The 25,473-nt window shown below is 34.7% G+C and overlaps 3 protein-coding genes across 3 annotated transcripts; all 3 read right to left on the bottom strand.

The window, feature by feature from the left end:
• Positions 1–1,646: 1,646 nt before the first annotated feature.
• Positions 1,647–2,087, bottom strand: LOC121779844. The gene has a single exon (XM_042177302.1). The coding sequence runs from the start codon at positions 2,085–2,087 to the stop codon at positions 1,647–1,649; it is 441 nt and encodes a 146-aa protein (XP_042033236.1).
• A 13,134-nt stretch (positions 2,088–15,221) lies between these two features.
• LOC121779837 (transcription factor MYB98-like) lies at positions 15,222–16,655 on the bottom strand. The gene is made up of 3 exons (XM_042177289.1): positions 16,405–16,655; positions 16,183–16,309; positions 15,222–15,797 (listed from the first exon to the last, which is right to left on the bottom strand). The coding sequence occupies exons 1-3, from the start codon at positions 16,653–16,655 to the stop codon at positions 15,222–15,224; spliced, it is 954 nt and encodes a 317-aa protein (XP_042033223.1).
• Positions 16,656–19,076: 2,421 nt separating this feature from the next.
• LOC121792810 (calcium-transporting ATPase 1-like) lies at positions 19,077–24,233 on the bottom strand. The gene is made up of 7 exons (XM_042190911.1): positions 23,724–24,233; positions 23,270–23,324; positions 21,244–23,183; positions 20,743–20,901; positions 20,047–20,218; positions 19,632–19,930; positions 19,077–19,551 (listed from the first exon to the last, which is right to left on the bottom strand). The coding sequence occupies exons 1-7, from the start codon at positions 23,895–23,897 to the stop codon at positions 19,303–19,305; spliced, it is 3,048 nt and encodes a 1,015-aa protein (XP_042046845.1). The 5' UTR covers positions 23,898–24,233; the 3' UTR covers positions 19,077–19,302.
• Positions 24,234–25,473: the final 1,240 nt, after the last annotated feature.

Below are 25,473 nucleotides of genomic sequence, written 5' to 3'. Positions count from 1 at the left end.
TGGCAAAGCACATATAGGGGGTCCTTATATTAATAGTACACTTTATTTTATTAGACTCTTCTACAATTCATTAGGTTCTTGTACTAATGCATTATGTTTTTAGATCCTTTTACAATTTTTTTTGTTTTATTAGATATTTATACTAATGCATTTTGATTTAATAAGTTCTTTGATTGAATCTAGATTTAAAGAATTTCAAATTTTAATTGACTTTTCTTGTGTTAATCAAATTAATTTTTTTCTCTTATGTATTTTTAAATAATTCATCTGCAATATCAACTCAAAAATAATTGAAAAAATTATAAATTTATAAGATGATAATGGAAAATATAAAATAATCATTTTTAATAATTCTTTATTCGATATTGCAATTGAATTAATTTTTAAATATATTAAAAAATTAAAAAGTAAAATAAATAAATGTAATTAACTAAGAAAAATTGATTAAAGTATGAAGTTTGTTAAATAAAGATCCAACTAAAGTGAATCTTAAATCAAAATACATTTGTATAAAGATCTAATGAAAAAAAAACATAAAATGGTCTAATAAAAATAACGGTATATTAGTAGAGGGACCTAATGACCCAAAAATTTATAAGAGCATTCACAATGGGCGCCCTATCTTCCATCACATCAGCATTTTATCCTCCTACCCATTCACCTGCAGTGGGATGCCCTATAGCCCGTCCTATAATATTTCATTTATTTGAATATATAAACACTACAAAATTTGAAAAAAAAAACTTAATTTCATAGAAAGTTCAAAGAGTACAGTACGAAATAAAAAAAAAACTACAAATTCTCAATGGCGATTACGTTTCCAAACTTCTTCAATCATTTCGGTCATGAGCCGAGTATGGTCTTGTTGGTTGCGCATTGAGGTCTGTCTAGATAGAACCTCACTGTAGCCCATCGGTAATCCTCGAAGGTGGGGCGGGGTCGCCGTGCTGGAGCTAGATCCAGCTTCATCATCGCCCCAATCGGTGACTGTTCCACCTTCGTATTCGACTATCATGTTATGCAAGATGATGCACGCATACATGACATTGGTGATGACGTCCTTGTACCAGAAACGCGCCGGACCTTTCACTATTGCCCACCGCGCTTGGAGCACACCAAATGCCCGCTCCATATCCTTCCACGTAGCCTCCTGTTTTTGTGCAAATAAAACTCTCTTCAAACCCATTGGGCAGCTGATCGTCTTCAAAAAAACAAGCCACCTCGGGTATATGCCATCGGCCAAGTAGTATCGTACCCCATATGATGTTGGCGTCTGTTGGCAGTGAACTCGATGGCCGGACCGTTGCCATTGCATTGATCAGTGAAGAGATAAGATGCGTTGAGGACGTTGATGTCGTTGTTCGACCCCGCCATACCGAAGTAAGCATGCCAGATCCAGAGCCGATGGTCAGCGATGGCTTTGAGGATCATTGTCGGGTGACTGCCTTTATATCCATTAGTAAACTGGCCTCTCCACGCCGTCGGGCAATTCTTCCACTCCCAGTGCATACAATCTATGCTCCCTAGCATTCCAGGAAAGCCGTGCATCGTCTCGTGCATCTTCATCAGGGTCTGGCAATCTTCAGCAGTCGGCCTTCGCAAATATGTGTTGTTGTAAGCCTGCACAACTCCCCTACAAAATTTCTTCAGGCACTCGCGGCTAGATGTCTTCCTGACATGAAGGTACTCGTCAAACATGTCCGTCGTGGTGCCATACGCCAACTGCCGGAGACAACCGTGCACTTCTGCAACGGTGTAAGTCTAGGTCTGCCGATGCCATCTTCCCAATACTGGAAGTAAGGATCACGTGCCTCCAACGTTTGGACAATGCTGAGAAAAAGATCTCGCCGCATTCTAAACCGGTTGTGAAAAACCGTCGGGCCCCATCGTGGTTCCTCGGTAAAATAGTCTGCGAACAGACGTTGGTGAGCCAAGTCGTGCTCGCGGCGGACAAAGGTCCGACATCGAATTGGCCTTTGGATCTGCTTCTCTTGGACCTGCTGCTCCGCCGCTTCACGTCCGCGCTCCATTTCAGCCAAGCATTCAATTGCAGCCTCTCGAACGTACCAGTCGTCGTCGGGTCTCATTTTTAGAGTGAGAAAAAGATTTGTGTGTGATGAGAGAATTGAGAGGTGGAATGAGATATTGGTGTGAAAAATAGAATAAGAAATGAGGTATATATAGATAAAAATGGAATAAAAATTAAAAAAAAAAGAAAAGAAAACGCGTTACATCGTCCGCGTCGCCTGCAATGGGGCGGATGATACCGCGGACGATGCGTTTTCCGACGTCATCGTCCGCGAACGATGCATAGAGCGCGGACGATGGAGGAGCCATAGTCCGCCTAGCTACAATGGCGGACGATAGCCCGCCCGATGCATCGGCTGGACTATCGTCCGTCCTACTGTGGATGCTCTAAAATGAACTAATAAAATAAAATGCATTAATACAATGAACTATTGATGTGTTTTACCTAGAATATTCAAGCAATTGATATAATTGTCTCCGACTATAAATAATACTTCCTCCATCCCATTGTAGTAGAGGCGTTTCGTTTTGAGTACTCGTTTTGAAAAAAACGATACTAATAAATAGTTAAAGTCGAGATAGAGTAAATTAAGAGAGATAATAATGCAGAGAAGACTATTATCTACATTATTATCTTAAATACTTAACTCTCTCTCCACTTTAAGTGTTTATTATCATTTTTTCATAACGAGTGATCAAAACGCACTGCCTCTACTACAATGGGACAGTGGGAGTACTAAACTTTTTCATCTTGTCTCCCATTGAGAAATTGATGATTATATCTCTTCTATAAATAAGTGAAAATCTTCCCTCGAAGGTATTTAAATGGTCCATTTTTAATACTCCATCCGTCGCATCTCAAGTGATTGACTGTTTTACGGCACGTGTTTGAGAAAAATGACAATAAATAGTGAAAGTGGTGAGAAAGTAAAGTAAGTAAGAGAATAATATATATACTACTTTATTATTCTATTTCTTACTTTACTTTCTCTCCATGTTAACTATGTATATCATCTTCACAAAACAACGGTAAAAAAAATTAATCACTTGAGCTGGGACGAAGGGAGTAAGATATTAGAACATACTCAAATCAATGAGTGCATAATCCTACTGATAATCCTATCTCTTCTATAACTAAGTGCATAACACTCCCCTTATAAACTATTTTAATGCATTTTTGCCAAAAGATAGTTCGGATAATTTAATTTCCAAAAGGCGTATTTGCCTACATTAATAATTTATTCAATTTTATAGTTGATATGCAAAATTACTTTTAAAAATTTATAGGTAAATTGTTCATTTTAAAAAAAAACGATTTTAAATCCCACCACATATCCATGTTGGAATTATTACATGATTCTGGTTATAATACATACTCAAATTATATTACGTAGTGGGAATTATTTTGTGTTTGGGCTGGCTACATGTTTATGAGATTTTAGGAAGATTCATATCCATCAAAATAGTATTATCTATGTGGTTAAAAAAATGTTGGTGGACATTACACATACATGTGTTGGTGAACTTGGGATTATGTGGCAAGGAAAAACACAATAATAATAATAATATTTATTATGAATTGGGAGTTCCTAGCTGTGATATCTCAAATTTAAAAAAAATAATTAATGATTCATTACAAACACAAGTTTCTTTATTAATAAATCAAAATTTATTTAGATTAGATGAACTTAGTCACCTTTGATTCCGCCGTTCTTACCGCTTCAACTCTACGCGTCGGATAGAAACGCTATCAATTCACATAAAATGAACAATTGATTTACTAATTACCATTCTCTTAAAAAAGTTACCTAACCATTTTATCTTATGTTGCTATTTATTTTTTCAAAATTTGAATATTTTGTTCTTTTCTTTTTGGGAGATTGTTCTAACAAAATAAACGGTTTAGCCGAATCTTGCATTAATTGGGTGGGAACAATTAAAAAAATACTAATATATTACAAATTTAGAATAATTTTGGATAAAAATGATGTAGGAGTACATCAATTAGGCAATTCTTTTAGGAATGTGAAGTCGTATGATGTCGGTGTAGTTAGGAGGAGACTACTGATATATTTTGTCCTCCAAAAAATATTAAACACATAGAACCCGAATCAAATCATGGACCATGGCTCTAGACTACACTTAATTTGTCCATAATATTCCATCCATTTAATTTGTCCCTACAATTTGGTGCATTGCTACCACATTTTTGTATGTATAAACAAGAATATGTGATGAACACGAATCATAAATAACAAAAATCAACAACATAGTATATTCTTAATTACACACCTCTAAACGGAATATCAACAATTTCAACTTCAAAAGAAACAAAGCTCAACATAGAGAACAGAAAAAAATCTACTTATAAGATAGATACTACTCCTAAACATCCACTAGAAAAAAAATATAAAATATTAAAAGAGTGATCGGAACATATATAGGGAAGTAGGAAAAAAAGAAGCTCTCAAAATTTAGTTCAGCCTTTTATATCATTCAATTCCTCCGACATCGATTCTGCCGATAGGGGAAACTAACTCTGGTAATAATTTTATTTACTTCGGAATCGAGAATTTTACATGCATAATTTAAAGATAATATTTAATAAAATTGATAAGTGAAGGAAACTACTTAGCAAGTACCTTCCCACTGCACGATCGCCATCGAGGATGGAGGAAGTCCCAAACAGAAAATTCTGTATAGTATTAAATAATATGGGAATAATATCTAATTATCTATAGTTCCATTTGTTCATAATTAAATAATTAAAGCCCTAAAATCAGATATTGTTCTGTCTCTTAAAATTCTTTAGGGTTTAGTTTGGCCGGCTCTGCACGACTGGGGGTGGGGGGTAGTTACATCATTTTAATTAGGACATTAATCATCAATTATTATATTATAACTCACCTTATAAATTAATTAGGATTCGAAGAATGACAGCTAATCTTTGTCTGAACAAACTAAGTTACCGAATTGGGACACGTGTATTCACGGCATGGAACCACGTATGTATATAATTAGTACTACTGGGGAGTGGAATATAAGTATATAAATGACAGATATATATTCAAATTATTTTTGTTTGTAAGGTTATTTTCTCATCGTGGGAATTTTGCAGTTGGTATCTTTGATATGCTATAAGTAAATTTACAATCCCATGAAATAACATGATTAATAATTATACTTAAAATACAAATACAAGTATATTAATTAGAAGATCAACATAAAAACTAATATACTTAATTTAAATTGTTTGTAATTAAATTCCAACTTTACCCATGTATGGCACATATTTCCTCTGGTTAAGTATTTCATCAAATTAAATGACTTTAAAGGAAGACATACATTTAAAATGACATTAATAACAATATAAGAACACATATATACATTTAAATACTCGTATTGTGATAAAAATAAATTGATATTCTTGTTGGATTATAGGAGATGTTGGTTGTACACAGTGGCGGATCCAGGGGGGCAGGAGGGGGCGGTCGCCCCTACCCGACCGTCCGGAGAGCCTAAATTTTTCATTGAATCAAGCTGAAAATAACATATCCGCCCCCTCCGTAGAGTGTATAAATATTTTTTCAATAAATGTCATATAAAATGTAGTAGTCCAATGGTTTGGTTGTTGGATTTTTAACTAAGAAGTCTAGGGTTCAATCCTCAACAAAAACATATTTATTTTCATTATTCATTTTTTATTTTATCAATTCATATTTCTTCTTATTATCAAAATAATACCTTCAAATACTACTAAGTTGCATATATTATGTTGTTATATTTATTCTTTAGTTAAAATCATTTTTATCTTGTGTTAAAGTCTTTTTTATCCTAAAGTACTTATAATTTGATCCATGCATCTTAATTATTCTCTATGTAACAAAATAAACATTTTAAATATTTTTGAAATATAAATATTTAGTGCTCTACTTATATCACTTTTGTATATAATATTTACAGTGATTTTAAATGTACATATATTTACAATAGTTTTATATTTTAAAATGAATAATACATATTTGCAAGCTAAAGCATGTTTATATTTATATAATTTTTTATTTTAAAATGAATAATACATATTTGCAAGCTGAAGCATGTTTATATTTTATTAATGAAGCTAGTGCTACTTAAATATTAATATAATATTTATTTATTTTATTATTAAAAATAATATTAAATTAAATACTTAATATTTAAATATAAGTTCCGCCCCCGCCATTTTCGGGTCCTGGATCCGCCACTGGTTGTACACTTGTATTGCCTAGGAAGTTGGTTAATTTATGCTTTGTTTTTGTATTTTGTATTTTATTTTTCGTTTTGGTTGTTCAACAATAGCTTGCCGTCCGCAGCTGTAAGCTCGAACATTTTCTCATAAAAAAATTATACTATTCTAGTACGCTTAAACATAAGTAAGTTACATGGATGATCCATGCTGATTGTATTATAATTCGAGTAACTATATGTCTTATACATAAGAGTTAATTAATTAGTGATGGTGATGGCACTTGAAGTTTAGGAATAATTAATTACTTGATTCTTTAACCCCTCTATTGACTTATCTTGTCAACTAAGAGCTGGAGCTACAGTCTTCCGCCCATAATTAGTATATAATTTTATAATTTATATTTTAAATAATGTTATCTTTTACTACCAACTTTATGATAGTAATTATTCAACTTAATTTGTTCTTAAGGCTATATACAATCATTACACGGAAATTGTGAATCAATTATAGTACTACTATAATATCAGTTGCCACATCATTACTTATGATATCAATATGTATATATAAATTGTACTAGTATATTAACGTCAATTTATAGTTTATATGATATAATTTCTATATTTCATTTATTACACTTTCCATAAAATGATTAAATGGATGTCTCCAATTTAGATATAAGGTTGCCAAATTTATGTCCAAGTGATGTGGAATGTGGACCATTTTCATTTCCAATTGTCAAAAAGTTATTGGTGAGGCACACCAAATCATCATGTCATTATGGTGTGGAACGACCATGGAATTTTTACTCTTAGGTGAGGTGATTTATAACTTGGTTGTATCTTGCGGGACGTTCTTGTCAATTAATAACGTTGGATCAGTTCCGGCTAATATGGGGGTGGGTAGATACGGTATACCTTACCGAAACCACCATATCGTATACCTTACCGTAAATTCGGCATGCGAAAAAATCATACCTTTATATTACTAAAATTTTCAGTATACCGAACTTCAGTATACCTTATTTTCGGTATGGGGAATTTTCATACCGATATCGTACCTCATTTTTGGTATGCCGTACCAAAGTTCGGTATACCATACTTTTGCGGTATACCTTACTTTCAATATCAATGAAAATTGAATATTTGAGGTTTTAGAATACTATTTATATTTTATAGTAATTTAAATAATATACAGGGTATTAAATACTAGTATATTTTATTCATATTATATTATATTTCACAATAAATTTTATAATTTAAAAATATATAAAATACTTTATATATTATTATATTCATATTTTACATTATATACCTTAAATTACGGTATATACCGAATTTCGGTATTCCGCGGTATATAAAAATTCATACCTTTACCTTACCCAAATATTTCAGTAAGGTAACATACCGTACCGAAAATTCGGTATTTTCGGTATTTTTTCAGCACGATAAGGCCGGTATTTCGGCATTTTGGTATTTTTCCCCAGCCCTAAGCTAATATGTACAATTATTGTTTTTTGAAGTATAGTTACAGAAGTAATATTTATGAGGCAATTAAAAAACAAGTTATATTTATATAGTTTAATTGATGCTATTGAAATAGTATGAATTAGATAAGTTTAAGGCGGCCTCTTGAACTAATCATGGACTTGGCGGCCTAAAACACACCGTCTCGAGTTTAAAAATACGCCTAATTAAATCATTAATTTCACAGTTAATTTTAGTCTTAAATTACACTGAATAAAAAATACACCGAATAAATTTCATTAACCGTATATATATTTATTCTATGCCGCCAAACTATTATTGTGTTTTATGGATCATATTATGTTAACACATGCAGTGATTTTTCTTATATTGTATGTGACTCAAAAGATTTATGTACTCCATAAAATATGGTTCATGATATATTATGCCAAGCTTTTGAATTATAAATACATACGCCACCTCTACAATATAAATCTTAATTTTACTATTGTCACGCCCGCATTTCCTAAGGATAGGAAGTACGGTGGACCGCGACAAGGGGAGGAATAAAGAAGCGGGGAAGAAAGGGGAGAACAGGAATATTTGACCCAAAAACATTTATTAAAAAGAAGTTCACTTCAAACATTGTACTAAGAAGACATTACTAAAGTTAATGTAAACAGAGTTAAATAAAAACAAAGTATCGGATTACAAAGCAGCGGAAAAGACCAAAAGACAGATGATGCCGGGTATGACGACACGACACCATCCAAAAGACCAAGTAAAACACTCATTTGGCTTTCACTGCTCAACATCCGTCATCCCCATCGCCGCTCAACCTGCACATTAAGAAAACAACATGCAGGGCTGAGTACTTATTGCACTCAGTGGACACACGCCAAAATCATAGTTTGTCATGCCACATCAGTGTAACCTTGGGGTTTTAAGTGTAAGAAAATAACCCAAGTACACAAAATATATTTCATAAATTCGACTGCGCAGTCATTTTCCGATATTGCCACCCTTATTCCCACCATCATACACTATCTGATCCAACGGTGACAAGGGGCGTGGCCACACCCCAGGTCACTAGACCGGCCAACTTGCTCTCAGATGGCTCCCGATCTCGTGTACACTAGCCTGAGGGTTCGCAGCCCAACAGACCCGAATTCGATTAAACATATGTGGTAAACCACTTCAGATAGGTTTCAAAGCAAAACAGTTGGCAAGACAAACAATTCACCTCCGTAAACATTTCCGGAACATAGTCCGTATTAAAGATAACCCACAAAATAGTAGGGTAGAAAAGCCCACCTCGATTGCTTAGCTTTTAAAACAGTTCCCTTCAACCACACTTTCCTCGTAACAGTCACCCTTTTGAAAGATAAATAAATCATGATTAGAGTCAGGGTAGACGATGTTTAACGACAATGCATGATTCCTACTTGGATGACTTCAACATCTAGCACGTTACACGTATACACACTTAACAACATGTTATAACAAACACACAAAAAAAACACGTCCGAAACACACCACGCACGCACCCGACACGCATACCACGTACCCAAGACGCGCACACGACACAAACACAACACTCAAACTCCCGGAACACCCACACTGCACAAACGGCTCACCTGGCTCGGAACAGGTTCGGGAAAAAGGCTCGGCGTCTCGGCCTGGCTCGGTACCTCGGCCGGCTGTCTCGGCCGCCTGTGTCTCGGCACCTCGGCCGACCATCTCGGCCGCCTGCTCGGCACCTCGGCCGACCGTCTCGGCCGTCCGGCTCGGCACCTCGGCCGACCATCTCGGCCGCCTGTTCGGCACCTCGGCCGACCATCTCGGCCGTCTGCTCGGCACCTCGGCCGACCGTCTCGGCCGCCTGTTCGGCACCTCGGCCGACCGTCTCGGCCGCCTGTTCGGCACCTCGGCCGACCATCTCGGCCGTCTGCTCGGCACCTCGGCCGACCATCTCGGCCGTCTGCTCGGCACCTCGGCCGACCGTCTCGGCCGCCTGTTCGGCACCTCGGCCGACCATCTCGGCCGTCCGGCTCGGCACCTCGGCCGACCATCTCGGCCGCCTGCTCGGCACCTAGTTTACACCCCTTTTCCTCTGACCCCCGATTCTCAAACCCTATACGACAAACACACCACGCATTCTACATCCCAAAACACACCCAAACACCTGGGATCATCCCTTCCAGACTCTCCACAAAACTGCCCTAGGCTGAACCCTAAAACCCTCGGCCAACACACACGAAAACTCTCGAACCAAACACTGATTTTCCCGAGCCATCTCTTGGCCAAACACACCCACATACTTCACAAAACACAACACTCAGAAACACACCCAAAGCACATGAAAACATCTCCCAAAAACATACAATTCGTGAATCTGCGCAGTCTACTTGCAAAAATCATAATAAAATCATACGACATCCAATGAAGCTGAAATTTACACGCCACACCGAAGACACATCCAAGTTCATACAGTTAAAATTTCGTACCAAAAGAAGATCGTTTGCTCAGTCAAACAGGGGTCGGAACCCACTGTCAGTTACCATCAAAAACATGCTTCACACAAACACATAATCCCACAACTTATTCAGCATCTAACCCCTCCAAAACGTCCTACATGCATGAATTCGAATTAAACGAGAGTTGAGGCCTTGTGTTACCTTTCCCGGATAGTTCAACGTAGTGAAAAAGCTTTACTTCCTCTTACGACTCTGATTCACGACGAAGGGGGTATCACCTTGAGGAATCCAAGACGATGATGAGAGGGAGTGAAAGGGGAAAGGTAAACCGAGAGGGAGGAGGGCGAGAGAACTTACCGGTGAGAGAGCAACTTCGCGAAAGAGAGAGATGAGAGATTGAGAGAGAGCGAAGAGAGAAAAAGATTGGAAAAAGGGGAATGAATCGGTTAAGAGGGAGTGGGGGAGGTTGAGAAATTAGTGGGGAGAGAGGGAGGGTTTTCGAAAAAGAGAGAGGGAGAGGGAGAGAAAAACCGAGAGAGAGGGGGGGGGTTTAATTTATTAATTAAGATATTAATTTGCTTTTCAAATGACCATAAAACTAAATATTCACACCCATAAATAATATAAAACAAATAAAACATACCACACCATATCTTAAACAAGATATACACAAAAATTTCATTCCTTAAAAAAAAAAAAACATTTTCGGATATTACAACTATTTATTAATAAATTAAACCATCATAATTTCACCCTTCCACTAAAAATAATAAATTAATTAATTAATTTAGTCAAATTTTATTTTCGTACAAAAAACTATTTTTATTATAAAATGATAGTTTTACACTTTTACTTGTCATAAATCAAACATATTAATTCCTCAAAAAATCATATTTTCTCAAAGAAAGCAACAAGGTCATATTTTCTCAAAGAAAGCAGCACGGTTTTCTAAATAAGCAATATGTGTTATTATTATTTTCGTGCTGCTTAACCAATTGATCCACCCTATCATTATAATTTAATTTTGTGTATTAATGGCGGCAATTATATTTTATATAGAAATTTTCTTTATAATATTAGTAGAGCTATTAAAAAATTGGCCGACTACATACAAAATGAGTATTTATGACAAAATTGATAGATTTGGGTGAGCGTCGAATAAAATTTTATAGGGAAAATGTCAAATTGAAAAAGTAATGTTTCTGTTTAAGGAGAAAAAATTAAAATATTGGGATTGGAATTGAATTATTTTTATTATAGGAGCTTAGGATTCCAAAACATTAGTATATCAAATAAGTTGTACTGTTGTAGTATGACTTTTACTAAAGTATAGTATTATTAATATTATTGACCTTTTATTGTGGTAAAGTAAAATACTTTAAAAATCATGATTGATATAGTGATTGGTCAAATATAAATTAAATTAACTGGCATACCTCAATTTCTACATCAGGATACATGCATCAGTACAGTACATAAAATTACATTCCCCTTTGCAAAAAAGTACACCATCAAAATAATACACATTATAAAATAGACATAAATATTAACTAATAGTAATGTGCAATTTTCATAGACTAAAATAAACATAACCCAGGGATATTAATCAGGTCAGTCCAGCTAGTTTCGGGTCAATCTTCCTCGGGTTCGAGTTAAATGGGTGGGGGCTAATTAAGTTATAAATATTCAACCTTAATCTTGAATGTTCGTGTTTCGAGCTAGTACAGTGAATTAAACAAGCTATAAAATTAACATTAGGTCAATCTAATACATAATGATAAGAAATAGTCATATTTATAGGATGTAAATTAATTTAAAATTTTTATAAAATAAAATAAAAGTTAAAACAAATTTTAAGAAATTTTAAAGCATATTTTAGAATTAGAATTTTTGTTATACTATTTAATTATATAAACTTTTTAATTTATTTATCTATTACTATATTAATAAAAAATCAAACATATATATACATTATACTATAAAATTGAAGGCTTTTTTTATAGCTATTTACATCATAAAAATAATTAATGAAATATCAATTATGTGTCGAACATGAAGAAATAATAGACAATAATTGTACCTACATCCAACCAACTGGGCCAGCCCATTAGATTTCAGGTATGGCTCACTCGGGTTGTGGACAAATCGAGTTGTTATTTTATTTTGAAAATTTCCAACCCTAAGTTCCTATTATTTTAGTAGATTATTCGAGTTGGTCCACATGTTGCGAGCTATACTAACATCCCTACCTATATAGGCTATAATCATAAAGCTATGATCATAAACAATCGTGAGATCTTATAATGTTCTATCAATATTACAACACTCGGCTCAAACTATTGAACATATCTAATATTGACGGAAATTTATCATCACTCTTTACGTTACACTACTAGTTTAAATTTGTTGCCACTCTTTACTATGAAATATTTGAAATTTTGTAAATTTAGATGCCAATATTTATTAGCTGTAGTTTGATATGTGAACTCAAACTGGAAGATTTTTTCTTGCCGACACAATTGCAGTTGCGACCTGAGGACAAATACAATAAAAGAAAATAAACAGTAGTTTTATAGTCAATTTATTATCGGCATAAACTGTGATCTTGTCACGTACCTTTACTTGACTAAAATTCTTGTCTAACATTATCCTCTCCTCGTCAGTGACCCTCACCCAACCCAATCTCAATCAACTTTTTAATAAAATATTTATTAAACATTACACCATAAAATTAAATCATATATATTCGATGTCAACACCAGAATCTAATGTAGTAAGAACTTATAGAATATATTAGGTAAAAAAAATACTATTACTATATTTCATGCACCACTTATATATTCATATTCAGTCAATGTTTTTTTTATTTTTATTTTATTTTATTTTGACCCAACCCAAACCAATGAAATTATGAGGAGTGTTTTTGGATTTTATGATTCTTAGACCAAAAGTGGCCCATCTGTTTTTTTGGCCCATTATGGTTCTGAAATGATTTCAATACTATTTTCAATGGGATTTACCTTTTCAACTATGTTCATTTTAGGGTCTTAATTTTAATTTAGTCTGAATTTTGTAGTCCTAATATATTTCTAATTTGAAATTAAAGCAAATTTGATTGCCATCTCTTCATTCGCCTAATATAGCGTCACTCAATCTTATTACTACAACTATTCATCAATGATATAACGGGTAAATGTACGACAGATAATTTTGTATACCACAATGACAAATTAGCTAACGCATACAACGTTTAGATGTTGTACGGTAATTTTTCCTTTATGTGACAACTACAAAATAATTGACGCATGTAATATTTACGAGACCGTTAAGATGTTAAAATAGGCGCTCTCTCGTATCTATATCGATTCTAGTTCTTCCAACATCGTTGATATAAGGCGGCGCCGCCATTATCTAGATGACCAATTGTGTTCCCCATTCATTTTTCGGCTCCGAAAAATTGGCGTGGCTCAGGTTCGATCGTCACAACTTTTTTTACAATCATACATTTTTAATAATTAAAGGATATAAATTTAAAAAAAAATGTTCCTCAAACTACGACAGTCAAACTAACTATGCAATTTTTTTCCAAAAAAAATGAATTAATGATACATTTTATACAAAAATCGAGAGTACTATATTAAACTTGAAACTAAACCGGAATTACCAAATTAACAAGTTAGCTAAGAATTGCTCACCTTCTCAAGATTTTAATTTACTAGTGGATAGAGATAGCTAGATAGGCCTCTTTACTTTTGGATGTAAAATCTTCATGCTTTGAATGTGACTATGGAATCATTTTTCTTTCACTTTTTGTTTTCTTCCATGATTCTATTTCTCATTTTTCTTTCTCAGTATAATCATGAAAAAACGCTCCAAGAAGCATACTTTTGGTTTATGTATCGAATATCAAGAAAATGATGATGGGCGACTTGGGATGAGGTGGGTGTAAGGTACAAAACTCCAAACAATTAATTCTATAAGACACAAATTTCAGTGTCATTTCTAACAAATTGTGATTCTTTTTTATCTACAATAAAAGGTATTTGCATACATAGAAACGAAAAGCTGGAGGTGTAAAATATGAAATTTTGAATAAATTTGATTTTTTTTGTTGAAGGTGTAAAATTATGAAATTTTAGTTTCATAAAAATATACTCTATTTTTTTTATATGGTTGTACAAAAAAGGGAGTTGTCAATATATTATATATATACTCTTTCCCCTTGGCACACGAGAGTGTGCATGCTTAATTGCTTATTCATTTTTAAAAATTATTTCTTAAAAATTTTATGTCATATTTTCTACTTAGATGGCCCACATTTTGTTTGTGGGACCATACAGTTATCCACATACCTCATAATAGAAATAGAAATTTTTATTAAATACCATTATCTAACTTTTACTCGGATTAAGTTCGTGTGCATAAAAAGTGAGCATGCTCCTATGAAGTATTAAATTTAATTATGAATAATATTATCATTATGTAATATTAATAATTAAATTTCTCTGTCCTTCCCTTATTTAAAATTTAAGAATAATAATGCGTGGGAATTTATATATGTGGAGGAGTTCCGAAATATCCAATATTAGTTTATAGTTTCTATAGCTCGATCGTCACATACATTCGTTTCATTAAAATATCACTCCATTCAACTATAAAGCAAAAAAAAAACACCTTAACAACAACTACAATTGAAATATTTTGTGTAAAATAATACTCATATACTAGCACAAAATATCTCGTAGATGTAGAAAAAAATGAGATAATTTTAGAGAGGTGAAGAAAAGAAGAGTTAATTACTCCATATTCAATGAAGTATACTTGATATGTGAATGAGAGATGAATCAGAAATTGATTAAATCTCTTAATTAATACTACTAGCTAGTAAGATTGTAGTATTCCACAATACTTAATGATGAAATAGTGACTCATTTTTATATTGAAGGGTGACATGGAATTCTTAATATTCCACTTATTTCCATTCTAACTTATTTGGAAAAGAGCTAATTAGAAGAAGATTGCATTTTACATATCATCACTAAACAGACTTCTCAAGAAGTTCATCTCCTCATCCACCGCCTCATCAATCGCCAAATACGACGCCGCAACGCCGGCGGAACAGTCATCTTCCTCGACGATGGCATAATCATCACCGCTGATCACCGGAGAAGCTTCACCGGCGACGGCATCAACACAGTTGTTTATTTCAAAAGCGGCGGCGATCTCGAATGAGAAGAAAGGCACGCCGTCAATGTCATAATCATCAACAGAAAGGGGAATATCGTCATCCTCCGCATTAATTAGGTCATTTTCTTCTTGATCGTCACCGATTTGCGGCGGCGGAGGAGCATCGGCGGAGTTGAAGATCCCATTCCGTATGTATTCTTCTAAAACGGTGGATTGATAGAAGCCTCTTAGCTTCTTAGACCTTTGGATTTTTCTAGAAGAAGTCTGCCTTCTTTTGGTTTTGTTCCAATGATTTTTCACATCATTTTCACTTCTTCCAGGAAGGAATTTTGCTATTTGAGACCATCTGTTTCCGAATGCTTTGTGGCCTTCAATTATCTTCAGCTCCTCTTCATCACTCCACACTATACTTTTCTGAAATGTATACATGAAAATTTATTAGATACTAAATGAAAATAAAGGGTTTTTTTATGTAATAAATGCGACAACGCTGTAAAATATTCGATGAATGAGATCGTAGCTAAGTCTAATAATTGGTAAAGTGGTTGGGATTAGTATATTCCAAAATCCAACTAAGTTCTTTCCGTGGAACCTAAAACTCAGTGCCACTCTAACAAATTTTTATGCTTTATTGTTATCTTATGAGTATTACTCGTGACAAAACATATCCTAATCATTACTTAAGTACTTATGGTTATTTCATGTCACCAAACCTCATATAAACAACTAGTACTAACATATTAGTTAAAAAATACTAAAAAAAAAGAGAAATATAAAGAAAGGTGAATAAAATAGAAACCGAGATATTGGGACGAAGATTATTATGCCATCGTTCTCGACATTGTTTCCCAATTCTTCGAGGCATGTGTTTAGCAACTGATGCCCATTTTTTGTTTCCATATTGCTTCACCAAGCTATCCAGTTTTCTGCATGCATTCCCATTTCCAATTAGAATAATCAATAATTTTTAAGAAATGAAAGAATTTGGACAAATTATTAAGATTTCTTACTACATTAGTACCTGTCTTCAGTTTTGGTCCAAGGGCCTTTGTACCATGTTTCTTTCTCTTTCTCCTTTTGTTTCCTCTTCCTCCTCTGTCTGACTTTGTTGACTGGATTTGGCTCTGGATCAGGAGTTGTGACCATTTCCACATCTTGGTTGGGAGAAATATCACTGTTGAAATTTTGAGGGATTATCAAGTCATCAATGGAGGTGGATTGAGGCCAAATGTTGGAGCTGCTTTCAAGGATTTGAAAGATGGAATTCTCCATGAAAGAGATGTGGTTGGTGCAGAAGAAATGAAATTCTGCGTAGTTTGAGAGCTCTTGATTGTACAATGGTGGAAGAGATGGAGGTGATACTTGTAGCAAGATGCATGCAATCTCAGCCGTTGAAGGATGATGGGCGTGCCAATCTAAGGGCTGATAATTTCCAGCATTGCTCAAGAATATCAGCACCTTTTTTTTGGACAATTCTGTAAAAAGGAAATGGAGGAATTATGTTTATGTATTTTGATATGTATTTATGATATCATTAATTTTTTTAGGGAAACTTTCAAAAGTAGCAAAATTAAATCATTTCGCAAATTGTCTTATACGATAAAAAAAATTCTGATGAAAATTTAAATGGAGTAGTTTTTAGTTGACTTCTGCACTCCCTTTCTGGAAAATTCTGTGTAAATTAAATGGATACTATAATTTTATTTTATCGATTTAATTTTTCAGGAATTATGTGTATGTATATTTTTTTATTTATGATGCAATAATCTCGATCGAGTGAATTCTATACAAAACAAAAGGTTTGATGTCATTATATTGGTGTTAATAAATTTCAGTATCTCCTACATAATCAGTAGAGGGCCTTTTGAGTTTCGAGCTTATCTATATAGAAGCATACTTTAACAATCTTTATAAAGATTCTTTTGTCATTATCTAGTTTGAGAAATTATTTTATTTTAAACTTGTTTCGTATTAGTATGAGATAAAAGAGTTCATGAGGGTAATGTAATTTGGTAGAAACTAGAAAATGATCATATTATTTTAAGCCTCTTTTATCCCATGTCAATTGGTTCATTCCATTTTAGAGATGGATTAACTTGTCAATATAAGCGACTACTTTAATTTTACCAAAAAACACGTATATATATAGTACTGCGTATCATATACTACTCTATATAGAAGGAGGGGTGAAAATAAATATTTTAATCATGTTATACGATTAAGATAGTTATTACTTCACACCTCAAACTATTTTTGCAATATAAATTATATAGTATAATAAATTATTGGAAATGCATTTAATTTGAAACCTAAAATTATTAATTTTGTACAATTAATTATACTTCACATTTATTTTCGGACTCCAAAAAATTGAGGTGACAATGTTGGATTGCCACAATATATTAAACAATTAAAAAAATGACATGACAAAAATGACATTGGAGACAAACTCTATCCGTAAACTAACCTTTTTAACTAAGTTGAGTGAAGAAAACAATTTCGGCAAACAAATCCTGTGATATATTGTTTCTATAGTGAATTTGTCACTAAATATTTATAAATTAAAAAACAGCGTTATTTTTGCCTTGGGAGTTTTTTTTTTCTTTTTTAATGTTGAATACATTGGTTAATTCAGCTTGTCCTGTCAACTTTCTGTAGTCTGAAATTAATAAGGTATGTTTAAAAAGGATAATTTCGATTGTCTAATAGTGTAGAAATAATTTGGAATCTTAATAGTGTGGTTATAAAATGTATTGGGTTGAATTAATATAAATCTATCAAAACATTTTCAATAGTTTAAAATATACTACTTCCTTCCCATTCCATTAAAAATGAAACTTTTTTTATCCCACTAAAAATTACACATTTCCTAAAATGGAAATAACATGATCTCTACTTTTTTCTATGTATGCTTAAATCATCAAACAACACTACATAAAATTTCGTGTTGAAAATCAAATATTCCACATTTAGTGGGACGGAAGGAGTAATTGATAGTGCGGAAATAAATTGGGTCATAAAGTTATACTCTCTTTATTCTATTAAAAAGTCAATTTATGTCATTTTGGTCCTTCCTATAAAATTAGTCAGACATACATTTATGAAAACTTTTCTAAACTCATGACTCTATAAATCATCTCATTGCAAATTATTCTATTATTGCCCCACTGTCCACTATCTAAAGATTTTAAAGATTTGGCCAAACGGTAGAGAGATTAATTAATGCCTGAAGGCACAAATCTCTGGTTCAGCCTTTAAATTTAAATTCATTTACCCATTAAAAAAAAGTCCTAAACACTACAAATATGTAGTATTCTCCCTGTCCCATTCAAAATGTTCACATTCTTGAGTGTCACGCGATCTTAAGAGTTTGGTGAATTAAATAGATAGAAAAAAATACTCCTAGATGAATATTTTAATAAGGAACTATGAGAGAGAAATTTATTTCCAAACATAGACAAACTGAAAAAAAGGTGGACATCTTGAATAGAGAGAAGAGTACTTTACTTCACTAACACTATTCAACTATATTTTTCCTTCTCTCTTATTTTACGAATTAAAACTTCCATTTGTGCACATGTGTTCAATTTTGAAAATATTTTGTTCAGTTTTGAAAATATTTTAGAGTTAATTATGTTGAAATAGGGTCATAACAAGGGGGGGGGGGGGGGAATAATGAACAAAGCTCATCACTAGCAAAATATTCTTATAATTTAAACATATGAAAACACAGTAAATGATGCGTACAAAAATTGTCATCTTTCTGTATGCTAAACTGGTTCTAAAATGATGATAACAATAATAATTAAGCGGACAATCAAGGTGAGAAATGGACATCACACTTCCGCAGCAAAATGCTTTGTCCCAAAAAATAATATCAAATGTTTGTTCAATGAGGTCTCACATCTAAGGCTGGTTTTTACCTTGACCCGACCGGGATCATTTTGATGGCAGCAGCAATTGGCATGCCCAGAAGCCCGATCAATATGCTCGCTAGCCATTGCTGCCATGTGAGAGGATGTGTGTTCGCAAACGTGCCTAGAAACTCGACAATAATGGCTTGGAAGAAGACCGTGCAGCTCAGCACTCCAACAAAGACATAGTTGTCGAGTATGCCTTTGAAGACGTTTATCTTCTCCATGTCCCTGGAGTTTATCTCATTGAAAGCCTGCATAATAGACAAGCACAACTCTGAGATAATGTGGTACGAGGTATTTGGTCGATGCAGAGAAGTTAAACAAAGATTACCTGACAGAAGACGAATGAGTTAAATATTATTGTGTTAAGAATCAGCTCTGATTCGTCTCCATGGAGGCGGAACACAGCCTTTCCAGCAGTTTGGAGGTACCAAATGACGACAAATTGGTAGATAGACTGCCCGAAGATGTTCCGCCACATGACATTGCTGATGAAATTCCCTTTCCTTCCGACTGGAGTTCTCTTCATCAAGTCGTTGGTGGGAGGCTCAGTGGCGAGTGCAAGTGCTCCGAGTGTGTCCATAATCATGTTCACCCACAAAAGCTGGACAGCGGTGAGAGGTGTTTGGCCTGAAAGCGAATCATAACTTGAGATCAGATTTTCTTTATCATGTGATAGTAATAACTTCTACACTGAAAAATGTACAAATCAATCCATATGAAAGAAAGCTGATGAAGTGATTCACCTGTCAAGCAAGCTGAGGAAAAGTTGACGATCAGTGCTACCACATTAACTGTGAGTTGAAATTGGACGAACTTTTGAATATTGACATAAACAGAGCGGCCCCATTTGGCAACAGTAACAATGGTGGAGAAGTTATCATCTAAAATTATAACATCGGCACTCTCCTTAGCCACCTGGAAAATGTAAACGAGCAGCAAGTAAATCACTGTTCACACTTCAAGTATCATTTAATCAGAGAAAAAAATTCAGCCAACCAAAGCTGGATTAATCAAAAACAAGAATGTAATGAGTTTCATAACAGGCACTTCCACAATTCGCAGATTAGTTATACACAAGAACTTTGTGTTCCTCATAGTAAGTGTCTTAACTCAGGAGTTCAGGAGTATGCTGAAACACCACAAATCACAATTGAAGATGCAAGAATATCCAAACACTTTACTGGGAATTCGGTGCATCTAAATCCTTATCAGCATGATAATACAGAATTTACACCCATGTTCTACTGCATGTAGAATGCCAGAAGCAGCTTATCAAGTGGTTGTTTACGTTTGAAGCTTTAGAAGTACAAAACTAGAATTTCAATCACTTTCAGATCAGACCAATATCATGAAGCAGTCTTCAAATAAATGGAAACATATAATGACCTCATGACCTCTAGCACATAAGGCATAATCCTACTCATGGATGAAACTATTACCTCAGTTCCAGCAATTCCCATAGCAAGACCAATATCTGCTTCGTGAAGTGCTGGAGCATCATTTGTTCCATCTCCAGTCACTGCAACAACCTCCTGAAATGTGGACCGCAGATGCCTGACAAGGGTATGCTTATCCATTGGTGAAGAACGACCCATAACCTTCAGAATAGAAGCATAGAATAGGTATCATTAATGAATGCTATATCATCCATATCAAGCAACCTATCTAAGATAAATATGTACGGAATCAGAATAACCATCATGCTTAAAATATGACCATCTAGCCAGCTTGGGAGTTATATTTCCATGACTAACAAGATGGACAAATGCCGAAATCTCCACCCGATGCTTAGAGCTACTTAAATTCAAAGTCCTGCTTAAGTATCAGCCACTTAAGACAAGTGACGGTCTTCCATGAATGCAGTAAAGTTGATATATTATGCATAAAACTTAAGAATCAAAAAACAAAGAAAGCAGAAGTGCTTCTTGGTAGAGAAGTACCTGTAGTTTAGGGATGATCTTCTGCAATTCCTCGTCGCTCTTCGTTCGGAACTCTGGGCCTTCAATTGCAAGGCCATCATCAGTCAATATTCCACATTCTCTAGCTATTGCCTTAGCTGTGTTAATGTTGTCTCCTGTTACCATTCGCACCATAATTCCAGCTGACCTACAGATTGCAACAGACTCCTTGACTCCAGGACGAACTGGATCTTTGATACCCACAATTCCAATTAAAGTGTAACCCTCAAAGGAAACGGGACTATCAGCCTTGTACTCACCTTCAATGTCCTTATACGCGAGGCACAGAGTCCGCAGAGCTTCATTAGCAAATTGTTCGATTGTTTCATTCAGAAAATTATATGTTTCTTCATCTAGAGGAACAACCTTGCCTGCAGAATTCAGGGTCTTGTCACAGGCGGACAGAATAATCTCGGACGCGCCTTTGCAATGTGCCTGAAAACATTCTCCAGGTAATTCCAGAACTATACCCATTCGCTTCTTTTCAGAGTTAAACGGCTCGACTTTGACAAGCTTCGATGCTTGTCTCTCTGCTTTGAAATCTCCTCCAAGGAAGACGCCAAATTCAAGAAGTGCAGCCTCAGTAGGTGTGCCAAGGACTTCGATTTTGCCATTCTCAGTTAGGACAATATCTCCTCCAGTATTGTTGAATATAGACTTCTGAATCATTGTAACAACAGAATCTGAAATGTCTGAGCAGAAGGTAGATTTCTCCATAGAGCTACTAATTTCTTTTATTTTCCCACAAAAACACGCTTTTACAACTGTCATGTGATTAGTAGTTAGAGTCCCTGTCTTGTCACTGCATATAGTTGTGGCAGATCCCATAGTTTCACAAGCTGCTAAATGACGGACCAGTGCCTTGTCATTCATCATCTTCTTCATGGCAAATGCAAGGCTCAAGGTAACAGCTAGAGGCAACCCCTCAGGGACAGCAACCACAACAATGGTGACTGCAATAGCAAAGTATTCGAGCATTTCCAGTGCCTCGTCTATTGACCAGCTCCATACGGTACCTTGAATCATCTTCTTGCTAAACAGTCCTTGCACAAGAACAGCAAAGGTGATTACAGCGAAAAATAGACCTATTTTTCCAATAATAGTTGCGACTCCATTCAGTTTAACTTGCAAAGGGGTCTCATCATCACCACCTTCAGAAAGAGTAGCCATCAATTTTCCCCATTGAGTTCTCATCCCAACGGTAGTAATAAGCATTTTGCACGAACCATCTTGCACTTTAGTCCCAGACAGAAGAAAGGGGTTCTCAGCTGATACATTTACTGGTTCACTCTCTCCAGTTAAACTAGACTCATTGATTAACAACGAATAACCTGAAACAAAGAGTCCATCAGCCGGGACCTGATCCCCTATAGCAAGATGAACTATGTCTCCTGCGAGTAAATCAAATATTGAAATCTTTTGTCTATATCCATTTCTAGTAACCTGGACTGTAATTTTTTTCTTTTCCTTATCCAAATCCTTGAATTGTAACGATTGTTTATAATCACTTGTAGCAGTGACGAATACAACAAGAAGTATACTGGCTACGATGCCAAGTCCATCATGAGCACCCTTCGGCCATCCCTCCGTTGCAATGCCAACAATCAGAGAGACCACGGCACAAACAGCAAGTATCATGAGGGTAGTGTCTTGCAGGGCTTCCCACACAAAAAGCCAAAATCCCTTAGCCGGGCTCTCCACAAACTTATTAATTCCATAAACTTCTCTTCTACGACTAAGCGCCTCCTCAGAATTATTAATCCCATCACTAACTGAAGTTGATAGCTTATCTACTAAACCCTCAACACCACCATGAACTTTCAACTTCCTTACGTTATGACCTTCAACAATCGACCCTAGTTCATCCGCATCTATTTTGAAACCTGCCCCCTTGACATCCTCAGGCACACTGTAGCTTATACCTGGGGCATATTTGAGACAAAATCAGGATAAACAACAGAAAAAATACAGGGAGCGAAACACGTGATTCACGTTGTAGAAGTCTTACCCTGAATAAAACTAAGAGCGGCTTGGGAAACTAATACTGCGACTCTAAGCTTCTCCTGCAATACAACAACATGAAAACACTCATACATCTTTACTGAACTGATCACAAAGTCTTGAAATCTCAAAATAAACTTATTTGATGAAATCTCAGCAGAAATTAGCCTTTATTTGATGAAACACAGTCACCAGGTAATTAGACGCCATTTACGACCTAATTCACTCAGCAATTCTATCTCAAATTCCAAATCTATGTAACAGCAGAAATTCATGATTCGTTTAGCTATCAATTTGTGTGAATATATTGACACTATTTCAGTATTCCACTTTAAATCACAGGCAAGAGTTCATTAAGCACAGTTAAACTGAATCAATCGAAGCAAAAATGAGAGAGAGAGAGAGAGAGGTCAACGAGGCGAAGAACCTAATTGAAAAGTTTTGAAAAAAATAGGTCAAACCTGATTGGACTTCTGGATCTCGCGAGCTTCGAAACGCTTGGACAGATTAGCCGTGAAGCGGAACCTCCTCTTCCGATTCTTCACCAGCCAGCAGGCTTTCCGCCATCGCTGCAGCGCCTCCTCGGAGGAATTCTTTGGCTTCACGTCGGAAAAATCCTTCAAATAGCTCCCCATCGCCGCCGATCGAGAATCTCAGCTGCAGATCACGAAACAGAGAGAGCAACCGAGGTGATTCGCAACAGTTTTTGCTGCCGCCTTATTTGAAAAATATCGTGGAGCGCGTTGAAAAGTGTAGAAATTGCGTACTTGCTTGAGTCAATTGAATCGTTGTATATATATAGTTGAATTCCTTTTGCCTTTTTTAGAAACAGAGACCGCAGTCGTCAGAGCATGGGAAGGAAGAAGGTGAGAAGAATGTATTGAACTGGTCCAGTCTCCACCATTCGCGACTCATTCAAAGCTCCGGACAAGTACTCTTTATTGGCAAGTTTCTGGCAAGCGTGTTGGAAAAATATCATAATAATCCCGAGATTCACACCAATTAAACGGATATATTGACTTAAGTTGGATGTAATGATCGTAATAATTTTCTGAATTAAATACATAAATAAATAAAATATACTCGTATTCATAACCTAGTATTCATAATAAGATAAATATATTTTAAAATTTCTAGTACAATATTTCGTACTATCTCCCAAACTCGGATTATAGACATAAAATTTGATATGCCATCCAAATAATACTCACCCTAATTATGGTCATGTGGAATATGAATACTAGTAATTACGGTTTCAAATTACGTTATTTTATGTTTTTCGATTAATTTAATATTACAATTATCAAAATGAATGTTATCAGATAACGGTAGGGTTATCAAAATGAATGTTATTAGAGAGTGGTAGGGTTGACACCAGGTATGACTAGAGAAATACACGAACCCGGTGAGCGTTGACTCATGCCACATCCTATTTTATTCAAATAATTTAAGTTTGGTATAGAAAAGTGCAAGTGTTGATACAAATATGCAGTAGATTTGAGTATAAGTATCATGTGACATAATATCATGCCGCATCCTACAATTTATAACACATGTTTGTGAGTAAACATATAGATTTAATTAGACATAAAATGAAAAAATTCAAATACAATGTAGTGATCAATAATTTTATTCAAAAAAATTATTTTCTCTTATTTGAGTAGTTTTGAATGTGCATTGTGAATCTTCGATGTATGTACATCGGAATATATTAATAAACAAACACGAAAATGATTGGAATAAAAAACTAAAAAAACGTGGTATCGTGCCAAAATGGTTGGTAAAGAGCAGATCAATATTCTGTTTTATATGTTAAATAATGGTTATGGTTCGACTTTGGTCGGATCTAATTGCATATCCAACTATCCAAGTTGTAATAAAATTCAATTTTATTTTTGATTGGAAATGTCATATTTACTTAAATTCGAGTATTAATTTGTCTTATAACTGTTTTTCAGTTTAAATATTTATTCAAATTTGACCATGTTATAACTTGTAATTAAGTCCTAATTGAAATCATAATTGAAATTTATGCGAAACTTAACTTAAATTGTTTGCGGTAAGAATCCTTATCTTTCTTGAAAACACACATCTCAAACGGAAGTTTTTTTTTATTTACATAAGGCGCGGATATAACCGGTTATAATGAAATCTAACGAATGTAAGAAACACCTAATCTATCATGAAGTAACAAAGTATTAAGTCCAACTG

The sequence above is a fragment of the Salvia splendens genome, chromosome 2, assembly GCF_004379255.2.
Source record: "Salvia splendens isolate huo1 chromosome 2, SspV2, whole genome shotgun sequence".
NCBI classification, from domain to species: Eukaryota; Viridiplantae; Streptophyta; class Magnoliopsida; order Lamiales; family Lamiaceae; genus Salvia; species Salvia splendens.
This window is presented reverse-complemented; position numbering and strand designations above follow the sequence as displayed.

What these genes read in the sequence shown, in the direction of transcription:
- LOC121779837 (XM_042177289.1), bottom strand. Translation starts at nt 16,655, where the DNA reads ATGGAGAATTCCATCTTTCAAATCCTTGAAAGCAGCTCCAACATTTGG. An exon ending in TGGACCAAAACTGAAGACAG is followed by an intron (nt 16,310 to 16,404) that starts GTACTAATGTAG and finishes GAATGCATGCAG; the next exon opens with AAAACTGGATAGCTTGGTGA. An exon ending in ATCTTCGTCCCAATATCTCG is followed by an intron (nt 15,798 to 16,182) that starts GTTTCTATTTTA and finishes TATACATTTCAG; the next exon opens with AAAAGTATAGTGTGGAGTGA.
- LOC121792810 (XM_042190911.1), bottom strand. Translation starts at nt 23,897, where the DNA reads ATGGGGAGCTATTTGAAGGATTTTTCCGACGTGAAGCCAAAGAATTCC. An exon ending in AGATCCAGAAGTCCAATCAG is followed by an intron (nt 23,325 to 23,723) that starts GTTTGACCTATT and finishes GTTGTATTGCAG; the next exon opens with GAGAAGCTTAGAGTCGCAGT. An exon ending in ACTCATTCGTCTTCTGTCAG is followed by an intron (nt 19,552 to 19,631) that starts GTAATCTTTGTT and finishes TCTATTATGCAG; the next exon opens with GCTTTCAATGAGATAAACTC.
- LOC121779844 (XM_042177302.1), bottom strand. Translation starts at nt 2,087, where the DNA reads ATGAGACCCGACGACGACTGGTACGTTCGAGAGGCTGCAATTGAATGC.